The 20,335-nt window shown below is 39.4% G+C and overlaps 1 protein-coding gene across 7 annotated transcripts in view; it reads right to left on the bottom strand.

Annotated features, from left to right (window-relative positions):
- Positions 1–20,335, bottom strand: part of NBEAL1 (neurobeachin like 1) — a 92,306-nt gene that overhangs the window by 46,650 nt on the left and 25,321 nt on the right. For 5 of the 7 annotated variants that reach the window (XM_075429791.1, XM_075429787.1, XM_075429790.1 and 2 more), the window contains exons 5-16: positions 19,930–20,011; positions 19,611–19,738; positions 17,484–17,566; positions 14,031–14,116; positions 12,159–12,465; positions 11,089–11,195; positions 7,519–7,605; positions 5,988–6,071; positions 4,467–4,565; positions 3,782–4,362; positions 1,550–1,682; positions 788–907 (exon numbers count right to left, since the gene is read on the bottom strand). In XM_075429791.1, the coding sequence (XP_075285906.1) occupies positions 788–907; positions 1,550–1,682; positions 3,782–4,362; positions 4,467–4,565; positions 5,988–6,071; positions 7,519–7,605; positions 11,089–11,195; positions 12,159–12,465; positions 14,031–14,116; positions 17,484–17,566; positions 19,611–19,738; positions 19,930–20,011 (1,897 nt within the window). The remainder of the gene's footprint in view (positions 1–787; positions 908–1,549; positions 1,683–3,781; positions 4,363–4,466; positions 4,566–5,987; positions 6,072–7,518; positions 7,606–11,088; positions 11,196–12,158; positions 12,466–14,030; positions 14,117–17,483; positions 17,567–19,610; positions 19,739–19,929; positions 20,012–20,335) is intronic. The other 2 variants (XM_075429793.1, XM_075429792.1) reach the window with 1 other exon arrangement.

Here is a 20,335-nt window from a genome sequence, read left to right as displayed (position 1 = left end):
GATGAGCCAAAATCCAGAGTTTTATCTCACAATGGAAGTTACATTTTCTCTGATTTTTTAAGTGTTCTACTGATTTTGCTATGACTACGTCCAATTTAAGTGTTTGCTCAACATATTTAACAATTATCATATTAGAACTTACAAAACAGTGAAGAATTTTCAGTGTTGTAGCCGAGTTTAAAATGCATTTGGTCCACAAAAAGAAAGGACAATGCTTATAAGGAAAACTAAACATGGCATATACTCTTTTTATGGCTAGTGTGGTTTTTTAGGCTAAAGGTGTACACATTTGAAATTATTAGATTAACTGCATGTAAACCGCTTATCTAGCTAATAAGGCAGGTATAAAATTAGCATATTAAGGGAACGTACAAAAAATACAAGTAAAAAAATTTACTGTTGAAAACAACAGGGAATGTTCATCATTGAATACTGTCACACCAATCCTAGTGGCAGACCTGTAATTTATTATGATTTACTCAAAAATTATGTCAGTATGATCAGGTAATTATTTTGAGGAAAATACTACAATCTAATCAAGCTAATCTGTTTTTTGTTGTTGTTGTTTTGTTTTTAAACTGAGATGACTAAACAAGCATTAATTAATGACTAGTTATACTCCAAACTGGTACTCTGGAAACTGTCCGAAATTGAATAGAAGCTTATTAGCAATAGGCTAAGCTATCTTAAACTCTTCCACATTTTCCAAATTAAAAAAGCCAACTATGCTGTCAGTGTTCTATGAGAGTTCATCACAATAGGGGTATGACTCAGAAGGTGAACTTACTTCATTCATGGCAGGGAATCGAAGTGGTGCAGAGACCTTCTGCTGTCCATTGACGTAGATGTACACAAGGCTCTGACCAAAGGGCCTCTTTCCAGGCATGTGAACAATAGTTATGTTGTGCTGGTTAAGCAACAAAAAAATACTTGAGTCATTATTAAAAAGCAGTGAAATGACTGCATGGAAATACTTAACCATCTCTACTAATCTGGTGAGGAAAACCATCTCTACTAATCTGGTGAGGAAAACACTTAAGAAAGTAAATCCAAAGCATCAACAAAATGGTAAGACTACCTATCAGGTGCTTTAATTTCAAAGTAGCTTACACGTAAACAGATCTTTGAAGGGAAGAGATACAGCTCTTTCATGATAATGGACATCAGTCCTGAAGTATGGGAATAGAAGAGGGCAAGGCAGACACACAGTAGCATATTTTATTTATTCATATAGCACCACAGCCACCTATGCTTGTTAGAAGTTAACACAAAAAAAAAATCTGCACGTTAAAAAAAATCTCTAAGCATAATGCTGGAATCAGTTTATCAATAACAAATGCCTAATAACATAGGCATAATTTAGCTCACTCAGCCACTAATCTACATGGAAAATGCTTGCATTATTTGAGATCAGATCCGTTCCTATGCAATGAATTATTTAAATACGATAAAATAGTCCATTTGTAAAACAACAACAAAAAAAATGAACTTTGACTTCTGAGCTAACAGTACTATCCTAAACAAAGTGTTTTCCAGTGTCAAATCTTACCCAGAGGGAGTCAAAAAAACAATGGTCAGGCAGCATCACTGTTGCATATTCCCTCTTTGTGCAAACGGCAACCACCAATACCCCAGAGTACGTAATAAATGCTTCAAAACCCGTACCACTTCCTGTAAAAAAGCTACAGAAAAAGACAACAAAACATGCAATCACGCACTTACTCCATCAAAACTACTGGAAATCACCTAATAGTACACTCATTAAGCAGAGAATCAACTTCAGCCATTTGTCACTGGTCCAATATTTACTATTTGACTGGCTGTTACTCTTGTTTCAAAAAAAAACCAAACAAACGTAATAAACTGCCTCAAGGAAGGGACCCCAAGATCCTTGATCAGAGGGCTGGAGCACTTCTCCTGTGAGGAAAGTCCGAGAGAGTTGGGACTGTTCAGCCTGGAGAAGAGAAGGCTCCGGGGACACCTTATAGCAGCCTTCCAGTACCTGAAGGGGCCTACAAGAAAGATGGGGAAAATCTTTTTGGCAGGGCCTGTTGTGATAGGACAAGGAGTAATGGCTTTAAATGAAGGGAGGGTAGATTTAGACTAGATACAAGAAGACTTTTTTTACCATGAGGGTGGTGAAACACTGGCACAGGTTGCCCAGAGAGGTAGTGGAGGCCCCATCCCTAGAAACATTCAAGACCAGGTTGGACAGGGCTCTGAGCAACCTGGTCTAGTTAGCGGTGTCCCTGCTCGCTGCAGGGGGGTTGGGCTAGATGACCTCTAAAGGTCCTTTCCAACCCAAAGCATTCTATGGTTCTGTGCAGGCCAAAGGTGATCCACAAAGCTCTCAAAGCAGCTTACAGCCATCTATCTCTTACACAAAAACGTAACCTTGTTCCCAATAAGTAATGCTTCAGTTTGACCCACACAGCTTAAGCTGATTCTGTCACAAAGTCCTGCCACTACAGTCTCTGGAAGCTACAGTATTGTGATAAAGAAGAGACTGGCCTGCAACTTGTGCTGTTTCCCATCAACTAAATTGTGCCTGTTAGCCCCTGGTAAAGCTGCCAATATTGCATGGGGATTCGTGACATTACTGTTATACTTAGTAGATATGTTTTCTCCATTTCCTTTGTTTCAAATAATACAGAGATTTTATTTATTTTAAACACAAAACAGCACATGGAATAACTCTTCTAGAAAATGCAGAAAGTTCAACCTTTAATTTCATAGACTATCTGCATTAAAACTGTTTGATGAGACATTGTCATCCATGACTTTTTCATCTGCAATTATCTATCAGCAATAACCTTACCTTTGTGCAAAATACAAAATGTAGCCATTCTTATACATTTTTCTTAACTCATATAATGAAGAAAATCATCTATAAGCAGCTATTTATAAATAAGCCCTGCAAGCGCAGGTTTGCCTTGAGAAACCTTTCATTTTTTAAGCAATTGAATACAAAAAAAAAATATATAAATTGTGAACTGCTTCAAAACCTGCTACACGTCCTTAGGCACCATTATTCCAAGTGGATGCATTAACTATTGTACTATCAAATATCTGCATCTATCAACACAGAACACAAATGCACACACAAAGAGCATGAATATTATAGACAACCTCAATAGACGTAAGCTGTAAGCTGTTTTACAATTAAAGACTGTAAAACATAGCAGCTACACCATTTTTTTAAATTATTTTAATCAGCTGTGTTCTTAATATTTCAAGCTGAATCTGGAATTTTAAACATTTCCTCTTTTTTGTATCAATTTCAATACACTACTGCTTTAGCTTCCCAAAACTAGAATAAAGCCTTCAAAATTGTACACAAAATGACACAAAACCAGTCAGCTATTGGTATAATATCATCACACTGAAATCCATTCACAGCTTTTTTACCTTGTCATGCAACAGTGGGAAGGCTGTTCTGGTTTGGCATCGGGTTTATTTCGGTTTTCGTTTTGTGGTTTGTTTTTTTTTTGTTTTTTTTTTAATGTTGCTTCATTTGTTTAAGCTATGAACCTTAACACAATTTAGAGTTACAGATATTGAAACTGTAGACAAAAAAGCATTATAACTGAGAAACTGAATGCTTATTTCTGTAACACAGCCTAGCCTTGGTGACAGATGAAATTGTTCCCTTTCACAAACTAAGCACTCCACATTGCATTCTATGAAGATAAGCAGAAGTACCACATGTCATAGGGTACCGTATGCTGCAGGGAACAGATGACCTAGATTTGTGTTGTTGAAGTAGTTATAGTAACTATACCTATAGAGTTGCTTCCTCTTGCCACTTTTGCTAGTCGTGCTAGGGTCCACCCGGTCCTGGTCAAGGCAGAGCCAAGCGTTGAAAGAAAATGCAGAGCCTGGCCACTTATGAATTGATGGAACAGCAATTCCGGCCATGCTGTGGTACAAGTTGAAATACTGCAAGGCACTAGCCATGCCCTGCTTCCGGGCCATTGCTAGAATGGCTCGCATCACTGGAACAACATAAGGGTGAGCTCGTTTTGGTTCCTCAGTCCTCAGGAGCCGTATTAGTTGAAGCAGTTCTTCTGAGCCCATTGACTGGCTCCCCAAAGAGCCCAGAAGGACAATCAGGTTCTCTGCACAAGTACAATGGAGCGCGGAGTGGGAATTTAGTGTCTCAATGATACGGATGACCATGTTCGCATTGACACACGTGGCACGACTCTGTCTGTTAATACAGCAGATTCGCCTCAACCAATTTGAGATGAAAATCTGCAGGTCATGTGATTCTATTTCTGGAAGCCACTGGATAAGAAGCAATAAGGGCTGGACATTACTAATGCCTAGTATCCCAACAGCCATGTGGTCACCTTCAACAGCCTGAAAAACAGCAGAGGACTCAGACATGAAATACAATAAAACAGGGCTAGCAGCACTGTTGAAAAGATGCAAGCATTTTAGCATTCAAAGCAAGCACATCTCACCATATTCATGAGTTCTTCCAGCAATTCCCGTGAGGGTTGACCCAGTGATTTTAGTACCTCATATAAATGTGCATAACCAATCCTCTCCTTGAAGACTTCCTGAGGATAAAAATCCCAGTCTCACTAACAAATAAAATGGACAAAAATTGCTTGTCTACTGCAGCAGGTTCTAATTTAACATAATATTAGACACACAGTAGTTAGCCTGTAAAACATTATTTTTGCATTCTATCTGTAGCATGCTGCAGATGAGAAGGATCTCACTGCAGCATACAAATAAAGAAATAAAAGATCAAAGTAATATTTTAATAATTACCTATGCAAGAATATAATTGCTTTGGTATAATCAAAATGTTGATTCTATCATAAAATATCAATCGCTTCATTTTTTAATACAAACAATAGCACGAAATCAAGTGATTACAGTGAGAATTAGAAGTATTCAGATATTAATTTTCGAGTCAAAGATTGTCCTAGACCAGCTTGATTAAAAACCACCCATCCCAAACACTTCAAAAATTAGAAAAGTGTTCCAAGGAAGTTTTTCTGAAAACTAATTGATTTTACAGGAAGACAAAAAAAATAATTTAGCAGTAGCCAACATCATACAAAAGGGATACTCTTCTCCCAGCTGTATTCTGCACTGAAATTAAGAGACTTTTTTTTTTTTTTAAAGTATGAATCTGTGAGCAGAACAGAGATGACTGCTTAAGTAAATACTGAAAGAAAAAAATACATATGCTGCAGTGGAAGTAAAATTGAAAGCTTTACTGAGCCTTTGTGAATCACAGCCAGTCCCCACCTCCAACATTCAACTCTTCCCAGGCTTTCCAGAGTCAATCAAGAAATAAGCACTCTGAGCAACGCTCTGCAGGAGCATAACTGACCCTGCTGTTTCTCACTCAGGCTGTTCTGCAAGTAGCAATCAAATCAGGTGACTCCCACTCTTTCTTTAGCCTACACTGTGCAGCCACATCCCTGTCCCTGTGCCAAGACTAAGGAATCATTCAACCACGGGGTGAATCTAATGAACTCGGCAACCTAAGAATAAATACACTATTTCTCTGTGGGCTTATCTTCCAGTCAGATTCACAAACTGACCACAACCTATCCGTTTATTGAACGAAAAGAATAACCACAAAGGAAGGGCAAGGGAACAGCAAGACCACCATTTGGTCAGCAACACCATCCTGGTTTAGTTTAAAGCCATGATAAAACTACAACACAAACTCCTGCCTGAAAATTCCTGCAAACACCCATTAATTCTACCCCACATATTCATGGGACAAGCAACAAAGCACTTCTTTACAAAGGTTCCAACTGCCATTAACACACTGATCTTCCAGTTTTGACAGAAAGAAATAAGGGATGCTAATCAGCTATTCCTATCTGGCTGGAATGCGTGACCACAACCTGCTTATCTTCATCAGCAAGACTCATCAAAATATCGTGATAAAACCACTAACTGGAAACAAGATCAAGAAGCATACTGCAGACAGACCTTTGCATATATACTGTTACCTTAGCAGCTGGAGACCTGTGCATTACTGCTGTGAGGGCTTGAATGGTTGATACTGCCAAGCTGTCTAGGTGCCCCTGAAACACCTGAAAGTAGCAGGTACAGAAGTTATACAAATGAGCAAAGACAGTTCAGCTCCAAAATCTGTTCTGTGCCCTCCTGTCAGGAGGGAAACCAAGAGTTTGCTAACATGCTTCAAAAATCAACTCCCCACCAGTAAAAATTTCATAACCCCATGGCCTACAAGGAATTACATAACAGTAGACGACCAGCCACATACTTCAAGAAGAGAGAAGCACTCACAACATACACTGCACTTCAAATATTCTGATGGACAAACAGGTTTTCCTCATGCAGCTAATGGACAACTTCAAGAGGGAGGGAGGAAAACAAATTAGGAAACCTCTTGCAGTATGTGTGTGTGTGCTGCTGGACAGTCAGGCACCTGCAGTTCACAGAAAGTGTTTTCTTTTCCATCCAAGTCCCTATATGCCAATGCAAAACACACACACATTATAAGAGATAAGTCACACCAGCACAGTGAGGTGGCGGCCTCACCCATAGCCTCATTGCATTGATCAACATCTCTTTTCCAATTTAAGTCATCTTTTGAGTGGGTTTTTTTTTCCTATAATTCTTGTTTATATTGATATTTCTACGGTGGTTTTAAGGACAAAAACCTTGGAGCACTATTTCACATCCATCTGTAAACCTAATTAGCAAAACCGTGCAAACAAACATACTCTGTTTCATAATTTCTGAAATAATATATGCATACCAGACATATTTTGAAAATGAAATGTCAAGAATTAGAAGACAGTGTTAGATGTGAAGAAACATTTACATGCGGTTAGTGTCGCACTGAGTTTCTAAAAAACCCGAAGCTATTAGCTAGAATCACAATTTGCAGATTACCATACCTTGTATTTAGCATTTCTTTACATTTTTAATCAGAACAAATAATTTTACTGTAAAATTAATAAAACAACAATTTGCATTTGAAACTTTCCACAGTATTTTGGGAAAATTAAAGCAACAGGCTATTCCTACCTCCCTGATTCAGCCTGTCCATTGTTTTGTGAACATCTGTTCTTGATGACAAGCAAAGAATCAGGACATCAAATACAACCATTCAGATTCACAAACAAGGCCCAGAATCCAAAACACCACAGTGCTGAGACAAAGAAGCAAAAAAGAGGAAAGGGAAGGGGGGGGGGGGGGCGGAAATCACCACCAGAATTTATTTGGATTCCATTCATGTACTTCACCTTTTCCTTAAAAGAGGCATAACTGAGGCTCAATCAATTGCAAATATCTGCAATTTGAAGCAGATGAATGAAATTGAGGTTGAATTCAATCTGTTATTCAGAAAAAATATTTTTTTAGAGACAGGAAATACTGCTGTGTGCAGCAACACAAGTTCATCTTGCTGCAGAAGGCTTAAACAGGATGGTTAAGGTGAAGCACAGGAATCAATTTTCCTGTGATTGTGTCTTGACTTCAATTGAAGCAAAATACGGGTTAGGTAGGTACCTGGTCCTCATTCATTTCTGTCAGTAATTTGTTGGCAAGGTCTTTCTCACTCTTGTCTGCCACTTTATTGTTAGCATTTAAAAACAGCTGTTAGAAACAGAGACAAGAATAATGGAAGTAATTGCATTGAACAGTTACCTGCAGCCAACCTGTGGAGGCTGCCTTGGATTTGTATTTCACATGAAAAAAAAGTTCTCACACTGGTGAGACATAATCCTCCATTAATATTAGTCTTCTGTTAATTCTTACAATACTGAAGATTACATTGTATTTTTGCTAAATAGTAATCACCTTTTCTTCCTTCCCAGAATTAAATAAAAATATGTAATTGCTGAGACAAGAAAACGGATCTATCTTGAATTTATACTGGACACTGGCTTAGCAACTGTGATTTCATTTACAACACGCAACACGACAGCAGGTTCTCAAAAATTTACTTGTAAGAAATAAAGACAACAGTGGGCCATTAGCAAAGGAATGGATACAGAATTTTCACCATTTTCCACTTATGTCTCATTCTAGGTGAAGGCTGAAGACATCTAGACAGAATATTTCACTTTTCAAACAGCAACAGGAGCAGAATTTCTGGGGCACATAGTCTTTAGGACAGGACGAAGGCTAAACGATCTCTGAAGCCATCCGAAGAATCAGATAGGTTGTATACAGCTTGAAATCAGACACACACCTATACTGCATCTTCAGCTACGAAAGTGCTCTGTGTATAGCAGCTAGGTTCCTATTCCTAGCCAGTTCCTGAATTTGCAAGTTTAAAGGTCACCCAAATATCTTCATACTTGATTGCAGTCACTTTGTGTGCAAAGTTCAGCTGTAACCTAATCAGGACCAAAATTTATCTTCTCCTGTTTTTAAAGTCTACTGAGGTGTTAAAAAAAATCCTTTTAAAATAAACAAACAAACAAAAAAACAACGGACCAAAAAAACCCCTCACACTTTCCCTTAGTGGGTAACCACTAAGCATTTGTGGGTTTTTTTTTCCTCATACATTTTGTTCCATTACCTGCTAGGTAGTCTCTCTGAAGAGGAGCAACCTGAGAAATCAACTGCCATAAATTAAGGCAAACAGAAGGACAACACTCAAGATACTACTTTGACTTACACAGGTGTGAAAGCACATAGTTAGAAACACAAGTCATTTTGAAAGGTACATCACGGTCAAGAGTACTTAACACTGCAGAGTAACTATAATATGCCCCAGGGGGTTATAACATTAATAAGTGGAAATAAGAACATTAAACAGAAGCAAATGCAGACATGCCAAAAAAAAAAAACCCCACATCGAATTTTTCATACGGGTTACTCCAATTGTAATAACACATATACAAATACATTTTTATCACAACGTCCATACGATTTTCATTCTTTAATTCTTAAAAGAAAAAAAGTTGTTCAGAAAATAACTTTTTTCAACCAGGCATACTGCTAGAAGTCATTGAGCTTTGCTCGAAGTCTGAGCTCTAAGAGAGTTTAATAAATGAGAAAGGAATTCAAGACTGATAAAGCAGCTTGTTAAATAACTCTCAGTACAGAATAAGCACCTCCCAATACCTCTTTTTGGATGTCACAGACAAAAAGCAACACTCAGATCATAAGAACTTAACTGAGCAGTTTTGCAAAGCTTTTGTACCTATCTCTAACCCTAGAGCACAGTTAATGGAAAACAGTTTGCCCATAAGCCTTACAACCAGCAAATAAACAAATTTAAATTTCAAAAGATTGTTGAACTGCAAATGACTAGGAAATATGACTAGAAGTACGTCCTTGAATACCCCAATTTCTTTGGGGATATCTATACCAGAAATAATGGCACAGATTTTCTTTACCCCTCCTTTCCATGGAAATTTCTTGCACTTCAAATTTGCTGAAGATCCAATAGCTTCCTGACTTTCAGAGATGTGTACTGATTCTCCCACTATCTGCAGAGCTGCAGAATGCGCTTTACACAGCTTGATGTTGAATCCAGCTGCAAGATTTTCATAGGTAAAGAAAAATAGATCTAGATATAGGGTCTCCACCCCCAGCTAATAAGAAGAAATCCTAATTCCACAGCCAAATTCATCTTTGCTATTTGGCTTTGGAAAAAAGAACAGAGATACAGTATATTGGAAAACACAAATATACAACATCTTCCCAGCCTCCATCTTCTGCCCACGTCTCATCCTTAGGGGTATTCTGACTGTGAAAGGTTAAGAAAAAACCCACTATGTACCAAACTGGCAGCATTCATATCCAATAAATCACAGTAATACGTCAGACTGTATCACACAAAAATACCCTCAAAACAGAGTATGTCATGAACACACACAGGCAGAATGAAAATAAAAGGAGCAAGCTGCAAAAATGGAGTAGCTGTTCCTGCTTTCTCAAGTTCCACCACTTGTTTATACGAGAGCAGGAACATAGCTAGAGTTTCCATGATCAGGTAAACATCACACTGCTTGATGATTTAAGAAGAAACTAAAAAAGAATTTTTAATAGAGTACAAGGTCAGTACAAAAATAGGCACAGATTCCCAAATAGAAAAGGAGAATGGAGAGGTCAAAGAATGTATTTCCAGGAGGAGATAAACTACAAACACTACTTAAAACACTTCAATTCAGTTGGCATTCTGCCACTGACTATAACTACAGTGACGACATAACCAAACACACTTATTCTTAAATTATCACTGCACTGAAATATGTTCTAACCCAAAATCTAAATTGATTTGAATCAAATTGCGTACTGTAGCTAGCATTAAATTCGCTAGCATTAGCAGAGCTCAAATACCTATGCCACCAACGTGTGACAAAAAGAGAAATAAAATATTCCACAGTTACATCATATCTATGTTCTTCTGCAGAGGGAAAAATGAAATCTACGAAGCAATCAGTGGAAGACACTAGCTTGCAACTTATGACCATCTGGGATTAAAGATGAAAACACAACATCTATGTAAACACTAAATCCTATGTAGAAGGAGAAGAACAATCAAAGAACATTTGTAACAGCTTGTGCTCATGTTTTATGCCAGCTACACAAGACTCAAGTATTTTGAAACACTTACAAAGGCACACCAGCAAGGTTCTTCTAAATAGAAAAATATGCCTCTGAAATTAGAACTCAGACCTCCATCTGGCAGCAGTCATAAGTGACTTCCCACTAATCCAGTGACAGAATATAAAAAAACAAAACAAAACCAAAAAGCGGGGGCGGGAGGGATTGACTCCAATAACAACCTCAACACATTTTAGAGACTGAGTGGGGTCTGTAAAGGTATTTTGCTCAGGACTCAAAATAAGTATTCATTGCTTTAACCACAAGACAGACAAGAAACACCTCTACTTCGTTAGGAATAAAAAAAGATTTTAGAGCACCTTGGATCTTTCAGATCTTTCATAGCATTAGTCGCTCTAACTGATACAAAATTTTACTTCCCATATGTAGACAGTATAGAATTGCATCTAACTCAGAGGTAAGATACAAAGGTAATCAATATACAAAGGCAATCAATACACCTGCAATATTACAAGACAAGATTTGTTAAAAATAAGCTGTTAAGGGCAAATTTACCTTGCAGTTCTGCAACAGTCGAATGAGATGCTCAAAGCAGTTACTGTTAAGGAAAATCGCCTGCAGAACAGGCCTATCTGTGCAGTCTAACATGGCTGTGATGGTATCTATAAAATTAAAACAGAACAGTCAAAGATAACGCACTGCCCAAATCCATCAAGCATCTTTTCTACACACTACATAATAAACGGGGAAAAAAAAATACACAACAAACTACATGCTGTGAATTCTTTGATGAAGAATGACGTGCGTTTTAAGCACAGAACACTAGGCCTAAGGCTAAACATTTTGACGCTGTAAAAATTATCACATAATCTACTGTACTTGGAGAAAAATTCAGTTACAATCTTTGATTGCTTTGGGGCTTTGTTTAAAGTCATTGCCGTTTGTGAGTACATAAGCAGCATGCCTTTTATCTGAAGCACATAAAACGCTTGCTTCCTCAACAAGAAATTACTCTGCATTTTATAGCAGCCTTCTACTGTAAGCATTCTTCATGGCCTCGCTACTATTCCTCAGTTTTCTTGGAAGTTTGGGGAAAGAAATATCTTTATTTATATTTCCTACTCTGAACATCAAAGTGGAAAAATCTCCAAATCCTGAATTCTTATCCCATGACAAACCCAGATATTTCAGATCATCACCTTTGGCCAATGTTTACAGTAATGCCATCTGAAAAGCAAACTATCACTAAACAGCCACCACATAGGTATTTTACTACAGACCCATCTTATTTTGCAATTAGTAAGGCGCTGATGAGTCTCAGCTGTTGCCTAGCAAAAGTTTGGGGTTTTTTTGTAAATGAAGACTGGCAGTCCATGAACCTTGACACTCTGGTTATATGGTAGCTATCTGATATGGTTTCTTCTGGGTTTTTTGTAGTGAATGATTAAAAAAGAATACATCTAAAGTAACGTCAATAAAGAAGTGTTTGAAATTTTTCAATTGCTTAGCCAAGAGAACATTTTTTGGTAGAACGTTCAGTTATATTGCTATCATGGTTCAATCATTACTTGCTTCGGAGTTGTTATCAAGCAATATTTAAAGGAACTGCACAACTGGGTACTCACTCAGCATTTGGATCTGTAGTGCTATGAACCTGCTCTCCCACTGCCTGCATCGCCTTGCATTAGGCAAAGCTGAATGGTCTGAATTAAGCAACTTGAAATAGTTCTCCAATATTGTACTTGTCTCCACTTGCCGCTGGTCAGAACTGCTGGTTAGAAGGATATGGACAACTTCTGTCAGGCACTTCAGAGTTAGCTCTGCCTTCCTGCTCACTTCTTCAGGGTTCCTGTCATCCCAGTTGTCACAGTCTGCTAAAACACGCATCAAGACTTCCATGGTGGCAGGAGACACTGCTTGAAGAGCATTCCTCTGAAATCCATGGGGGCAAAAAGTGATTAAGGAAAAAATAATAATCAATAAAAATCAAATCTCTCCAAATCATCAGTTTTTTAGTTAATTGTATCATGCAACATGGATTACTATCTCTGTTAATGCCCTGTAATTGCTAAATAAATATAAAACATTCTACTTAAATTATGTTGATAGCTATAGATGAAATGTATCCCATCTTGTTCGCTTAACTAGGCTTTCTTTTTCAAAGAGAATGCTTACAGGGAAAAGGAAATATAATTTAAATGCATGTTATAAAATTCTTGTAAGGTAGCCTTGATAAACTGCTAATTCTAGGTAAATCTTCACTTGAATTTTCATTTTTGATCACGAGATTCATGATACTTTAGAATTTTTGAAGATAACATAATAATTAGCAAACCTTTGTCTGGGCCCTGAGTGCATTTCCCTCACCTCTCCTCCCGAGGCTCTGACTGCATAGGCTTAGGGGCCATCTTGAATCTGGAGCAGGAGCCCAGCCTCACAGAGAGCTTTGAGAAGCCTTGTCAGGGACTCTCTGCCTTCTCTAGGGAGCAACACTCAAGCTGTGGCTCTCAACCTTTTGTCTGCCTGAGATATGCTGCAGCCATGCCCATACCTGGTCATGCACTGTCTTGAACCTAACCCACAGACTTGACTGCCCAGCTTGACCTTAGACCTGCCTCATCACCACGGATGGGACTGGCAACCACTGGACTCTTGACTGACCCCAGTTACCATCACCAGCCAAATCCCCACCCCGATATGCTGACCAGATTTCCTGGCTTGATCTGGGGCTTCATCATGATCAATCTACCTAGCGATCTGGGCTGGCTGATCCTGGTTACTACCAGCAGACCTGCTCTGATCACCTTATTCAGGTATACTGAGACTCCACCTTTTGCCAGTGAGGTTCACCGCCTCTGCCTGCCCAGTCACCAGGCTCAGTCCCAGCTTGCCTTCCCTGCTGGAGCAGTGCCTGGCTTTCCTGCTCACCGACACCATTGAAAAACACTCTCTCTTCTATATCATCAGAGGTAACATTTGCTTGCGACCAGACTAAGTAGCACATTACAGAAGTCAGGCAAGATAGTGGATGTTGGCTTTGCTGATGATTAACATCCTCTTTTCTTCACATTCTTTCTTAGATTTTAAACAGCTTCCAAGCTATAAAGGTCCTGTGCCTCTTACAGAAACAGCTTACTTCCAACACTGCAAAGTAAGCTACATGAATTTCATGTGTTGATACAAAACTTATGTCTTTGCAGGTGGAAACTCCTAATCTAGTTACCCACATTTTCTCTTCTTGATATGAAAATATTACAGTAAGTTCATATGAATGTGTAGTTATTGTAGACAGCAAATTTCTACAGTTCTTTGAAAGCAGGACCTAGTTTTTAGCATTTAGATACTATTGCACAGAATAACCCCAAATTTCATATGACAAACAATTCATAGTCAATAATAAATTCTTGTCACTTATGGGTTATGGGGTACTTAAAAGCCTTCAACAACAAACAGGCATTTGGAGGCTTCAGCAGCTGAAGAGTTTAGAACATCCTTACCTGACCACCAGCCACAATAGCTCCAAAGAGATGTAGCAGGCAACATTTTAGGCTTTCCTTGAGATGTTCGCTTTCTTGAAAGCATTCTGATTGGAGTAAATAAAAAGCAGAAAGATTCCTTACTTTGGTAACATAAACTGTACAAAGCTTTTCCTCTCAAAAAAACGCAGGAACAAATGAAATAAAAAAAGCTCTTCTACTCCCTCCCTTTCATGCAAACACGAAAAAAACTTCAACTATGTAATCTCCACTTTCTTTTACATAAACACATCAATTCCAGCATTATCAAAGTAACACAACAAGACCACATTTATCAGGAATTCACAAGGCCAGAACTTCAGGTTGCATAAAACTTTTCAGGCAGGCTGACAGAGCTACAGACATACGACAACTGTTTATCTGATCCATAATGTCAAATGAGCCCATTTTGTCCAGAATAATGAGAAATAGAAGGACATGTTAACACCCAAGCAATCAGCAAGCATGACAAAGGTGAGAGCACTGTTGGCACAGAAAGTCGAATGCCATATGCAGTGCAGGTAGCTCAGAAAAAACAGCCCCTAAGCTTGCTCCCTTTCAGTCATACTTCCCTGGGAAGCCTGTGCAGGTCTGTAACCTTGCTAGCAGCAGTCTCTTTAATGACAATTATCCTACATCTCTTCTCATGCCATACCTGATACAAATTAGTTATAAACTCAGGAACTCTTCTTAGCAATAGACATAACCTGGATACTGTTGCTATAGCAATAGCACTAGACTTAAAGTAGCTGCAACAAACTACAAAGGATTATTTTATTTGGAATGAACCATCGTAAAACTTCCAGTAACTTTATGAGATAGAACTGATAATGACTTGGGTTTCTAAAAACTGAGACTTTAAACAAACAAAAGAAACTGAAAATGCAAGAATTTTATACTCCTTAAAATAATAATATAACCTTTAAGACAATTGCCAATTATTGCCAAGTAAGACTTCTGATAACATACTGAACGTATAAGCCTATTTTAAAAGAAAATCGCACAGCTACTTTTTAAATCTGGTCTTCAAAGGAAACAAAGCCGAGATGATCACACTGCTATTCTGCTAGTCCCCCCACTCCCTTGACTTACAGCCTCTGAAGCTTTTGGGGAACCTCAGACAAATTCAAAAGAGTAGTACCTAGCAGACTGTGAATAAATGATGAGGCTGGGTAGACCAAAAAGGCCTCAAATTAGTGCTGCCATGGCAGAGTGTCTAAAGCATATGCTCAGCAATTTCTTGTTTTGTCTTTCCAGCCAGTTGGCCTATCAGCAAATGAGTATCTGCCAGCTAATTAGTACTCTTGTAGCTCAGTCACAGTACATCATATTTAAGGGATTTAGGTTGGAACCAGAGCGCAATGCACTGAGTGGGGAGGACAGAACCTGCAGACAGTAGGTAACACTGCTCAGCAGCAGCCTTCAGGAATGGGTTTCCAGCGCCCTGGCACAAAGATAATGGCATTTCACTGGCATCAGCTCTTCGGTTTTTTTGGCAACTAGCCTACTTTACATAGACAGAGAGGGAATCTCAAGGAACAGGAGGTGTATGTGACTCAAACTGGTTGGTCAGTGAGATGGATTGAGAACTGGCTGAATGGCAGAACTTAGAGGGTGGTCATCAGCGGCGCTGAGTCTAGTTGGAGGCCGGTAACTAGTGGTGTCCCCCAGGGGTCAGTACTGGGCCCAGCCTTGTGCAACTTCTTCATCAACAACCTGGATGAAGAGTTAGAATGTACCCTCAGCAAGTTTGCTGATGACACCAAACTGGGAGGTGTGGTGGATACACCAGAAGGCTGTGCTGCCATTCAGCGTGACCTGGACAGGATGGAGAGTTGGGCAGAGAGGAACCTGATGAGGTTCAACAAGGGCAGGTGCAGGGTCCTGCACCTGGGGAGGAACAACCCCATGCATCAGTACAGGCTTGGGGCGGACCTGCTGGAGAGCAGTTCTGTGGAGAGGGACCTGGCTGTCCTGGTGGATGAAAAGTTGACATGAGCCAGCAGTGTGCCCTGGCTGCCAAGAAGGCCAATGGGATCCTGGGGTGCATTAGGAGGAGTGTGGCCAGCAGGTCGAGGGAGGTTCTTCTCCCCCTCTACACTGCCCTAGTGAAGCCCCATCTGGAGTACTCTGTCCAGTTCTGGGCTCCCCAGTTCAAGAAAGATGAGGAGCTACTGGAGAGAGTCCAGTGGAGGGCTACAAGGATGATGAGGGGAGTGGAGCATCTGTCCTGTGAGGAGAGGCTGAGGGAGCTGGGTTTGTTCAGCCTGAAGAAGAGAAGGCTGAGAGGGGATCTAATATATGCTTACAAATATCTCAAGGGTGGGTGTCAGGAGGATGGGGCCAGATTCTTTTCAGTGGTGCTCAGCGACAGGACAAGGGGCAACGGGCACAAACTGAAGCATAGGAAGTTCCATCTGAACATGAGGAAGAACTTCTTCCCTCTGAGGGTGATGGAGCACTGGAACAGGCTGCCCGGGGAGCTTGTGGAGTCTCCTTCTCTGGAGATATTCAAGACCCGCCTGGACAAGGTGCTGTGCAGCCTGCTGTAGGTGGTCCTGCTTCGGCAGGAGGGTTGGACTAGATGACCCACAGAGGTCCCTTCCAACCCCTACCATTCTGTGATTCTGTGAAACCCAGAGAAACTGAATTCATAATTCACTCTAGGAACAGAGCCTTCCTTTTTTATTTTCAGTTAAAGCTGAGTTAAGGGATAGCTGCAAAAAGGGTTGATTTCACTCCTACCCCCATCTCTCCAGCATATTCATGCTGCTTCAATTTGGTTGTCACTAGCACTTTGGTGTGCTAAACCAGCAAACCGGCTGCGCATCCCACCTTCCCAAGATTGAACTACATAACATGACCACATAAATCCTCCTTTTCTCCTTTCTATAATGGTAAGAACACATGAATTCCAAAGTAGTCATCGTTATATTTAATGACTTAACCAGAGACAAAACAGAGCAGTTTCCCAACCTGCAGTCCAAGGAGCATTTGCTAGCTGAATGGCACAGTTTCCTTCTTTCTAGCTATTAAATCACATTAAGAGACAAAAAAGCATGAATATTTGCCTAATATTATTTTTCCATGCGCGTTATTATTACAGTTGCTACAGGGAACTTACATGCTATCACTGTGTGTCCCCTAATAAATGGGAAAATTAGTAATTCACAGAACCAACCCTGTTAAACCACGTTAGGCACTGAAAGAAAGTCTGAAAAAAAACAGGCTTTCAAAGATGAGTAAGACTGGCAAGACGGTGATGCTCAGCGGAAAAAAAAAAGCAAACAAAGCAACCCACTTCATTCAGCCTGTGAAAGCATGTAAGGGGGGTTTTTACATTTATCAGGCAGTCTTAGGGGAAAGGAACTTGGAATTGCTAAGTTCACTCCTTCAAAGGTGACTATTTTTAAAAATGCTGTTGGTAATACTTACGGTAAAAGAAAGGGACAAACTCAACAGTGAGGGAAGCTGGTTTATACTTCTGTCTGCTCCTTTCAACTGTACTAAGGAAATGTCTGCAATGACATTAAAAAAGATACACCAAATAAATTAGAGACGATACCTTTGTTTATGACTTGCTTATAAATTTATGACTTCATAACAGAAAACGCTGCCAAAAATCAGAAGTTAGCTTTTGCCTACAGGATCAAAAAAACCCACCTGAAGTAGTATTTCATCCTGAAAAAATGAACCACAGCTAATCCCGTACTTACTGTTCTGCTCCTAGAAATACATTAACTATTTATAATATGGGTTAGTTTAAAAAAAATTTTCAAAAGCACCAGCAATCTGTTATTTAGTCTTTGCTTACTGTAACTGAGCCACCAGCTAGACTGCCAAATTTCTCTTAACCATGCAATTTGAAATGGGCACAAAATATTATTATGGGTTCATTTGGGCGGGGGGGGGGAGGGGTGGGGGGGCGGGACACGGCACAACCACCAAACTAAAGGGATATAATTCTACTGATACACTTACAAACTTTATAAACTTCTTTTCAAACATGCAACACAGCTATACTGTGATCTTCATCAATTTCTTTCATCCTAATTCAATCATTCCTTTTGGCTTACTTGTTTCATTAGTTTAGAAAAATGGGCCAGTTTTTGAACTGAGAAAGCAATGGGAGGACCTTCATGTTGGTCAGTTACAACCAAACACCACTTAGATTACCCTCAAATTTAATTTTGTTTTAACTTCTAGACTGCCAGCAAATATACTGTAATTTTAAAAAGGTATTTAAATCATATCCAGTTTCAGAAAGCGTAACACTCTTCTGTGATGTGATTATACTGACTCATTGCCAAATTCTGCACCTTCATTGGCTGTACATTCACTGGAGTACTTATACTCTACTTAAAATACCATGAGATGTGCTGACATTACATACACTAAACATGAAAACAGCTTAGCAGTATACTGGCAGGCCATATGTGAGAACTGGTGTTCAATTTGTGCTCTGTCCTAGGAAAAGGGGAAATCTCCTGTTGCACAAAAACACCAGAAGTTGTGATCCTTACATGCTCCTTAAAACTTTGTGCACGATTCAAGTATCGAGGATACTACCTTTTGTTTCATTACCAGCCTCATGAAACCTGCAGTCCATGCAGTATTATAGCATACTGCAGGTTTCGAGCCACAGAGAAACCCCAGCAGCCATGGTATGCAGCTCACATGATCCCCACTCTGTATGCAAGGCAAGTGACCTGCTGCTTAAATGCTGTGTTAGCTCTACAGAATGTGTGCTGTGAGAACGGACCTGAGGTTTTACAAGACTAGGAAACACGAGATAGGATCTCTCGATGCTTTTAGTTATTTGCATGCACAAGTCCAGTATTTGATGCATGTCAAAATGGTCCTGATGGAAATAAAATTGAGGCCCTAAAGGAAAAGCAGTTCCAAGTGATAGCAGCAAGGAGCAAACAGCAACTTCAGCCCTTGTACACACAGCAGAAAAACATATTAACTGTACAAGATTATGTACATTTAACATTACTGGTAATTAATTTGGGGCTAATGAGGGAGAATTGTACATGAAAGATCTCACAGAAATTTTTAAGATGTCTCTAAAGAGCCACTTACAGCAGATAAAGTGAATTACTAGCAGCTTCAGAGAACTGGGCCTGTGTCTACAACAACAGAAACTAAGCATCTCAGGAAACCCATTTACTGACTCTCTACACTTCCCACTTTTCAAAAAGCCTCACAACTCATCTTTCCCCTAAATGGAACAGGATTTATTAGTACTCTGACAGCTCTGGTGACAATGTAAGCTCAGTTTCAAGCATGCCTGCTTCACGGTGTTAATTTTGGCAGAAAAACTATTTCATTAATGCTGTTCTAAAGAGTGTATCTTCAGGAAAAAAACCACAATATCAAGTGCTCAAGGCTATCAATTCTATCTGTTGTAAAATGCAACAACAGAAGAACGTGCATGTAACTACTTTTTACTTTAGTTTGACATCAGGCAGCAGTAGTTCTGCCAGAAACTTTACATATTGTTTATCTAAAGTTATCATAAACCACAGTATTTCTAATTCTGTCCTAGCCGGCACATACCCTGCAATTCGCTGCCTCCAGTTTCGATATGGATCGTAGAGACTTTCACAAAAAGCCAACGCGTGTCTCACAAATTCTTCTATGGGAGTCTGATCTGCCACTTCTTTTTCTTTTGTTTTGCTTTTTAACTGAGGAAAAAAAGAAACCTCTGGTCAGAAGATTTCTAGAAGTTGAAAATTAATCTTGACCTCTTCCAGAATAGTTCCGAGCCCACAAATGATTCCCGACACAACACTACTATTGAAAAAGCGGATCATACAAGCAGGAGCAGGAAGTATCACATGGCAAACATAACAGATGAGAATTGTTAACCACATACCTGTTGAATGTATAAGGTAGTCATGGTGATAACATGGTTAATGTATGAACACATCCCAATCTCCTCCACATTAGCCAAATTTCTATGAAGACAACATAAAAACCACAGAAATGTACACAGTGTACCATTTGAGGCTAGTTCAAACAATGTTTGTTTTAGCATTGTGTCTGTAATCATCCAAAAGTATACCAGCATTTCAAAAAGCTTTCCAAAAGACTGCATGTTCTCAGACGTTTATTTCTGTCACAGTAACAGAGCTCACAAGTTTTCTTCTAAACAGGAAGGAAAAGAAAGGCCCGAGTCACTCTGCTGTAGGCCAATTCTATCTGGAATTTGGGGTTTCAGAGGTTAAGCAGATTCCCAGGACGCTCTAAATAGAAAGCTCAGAAATGGCATCTGATAACAA

Source organism: Opisthocomus hoazin, chromosome 9, assembly GCF_030867145.1.
Source record: "Opisthocomus hoazin isolate bOpiHoa1 chromosome 9, bOpiHoa1.hap1, whole genome shotgun sequence".
NCBI lineage: Eukaryota > Metazoa > Chordata > Aves > Opisthocomiformes > Opisthocomidae > Opisthocomus > Opisthocomus hoazin.
Note: the sequence above shows the minus strand (reverse complement) of the source record. Positions and strands in the feature narration are given on the sequence as shown.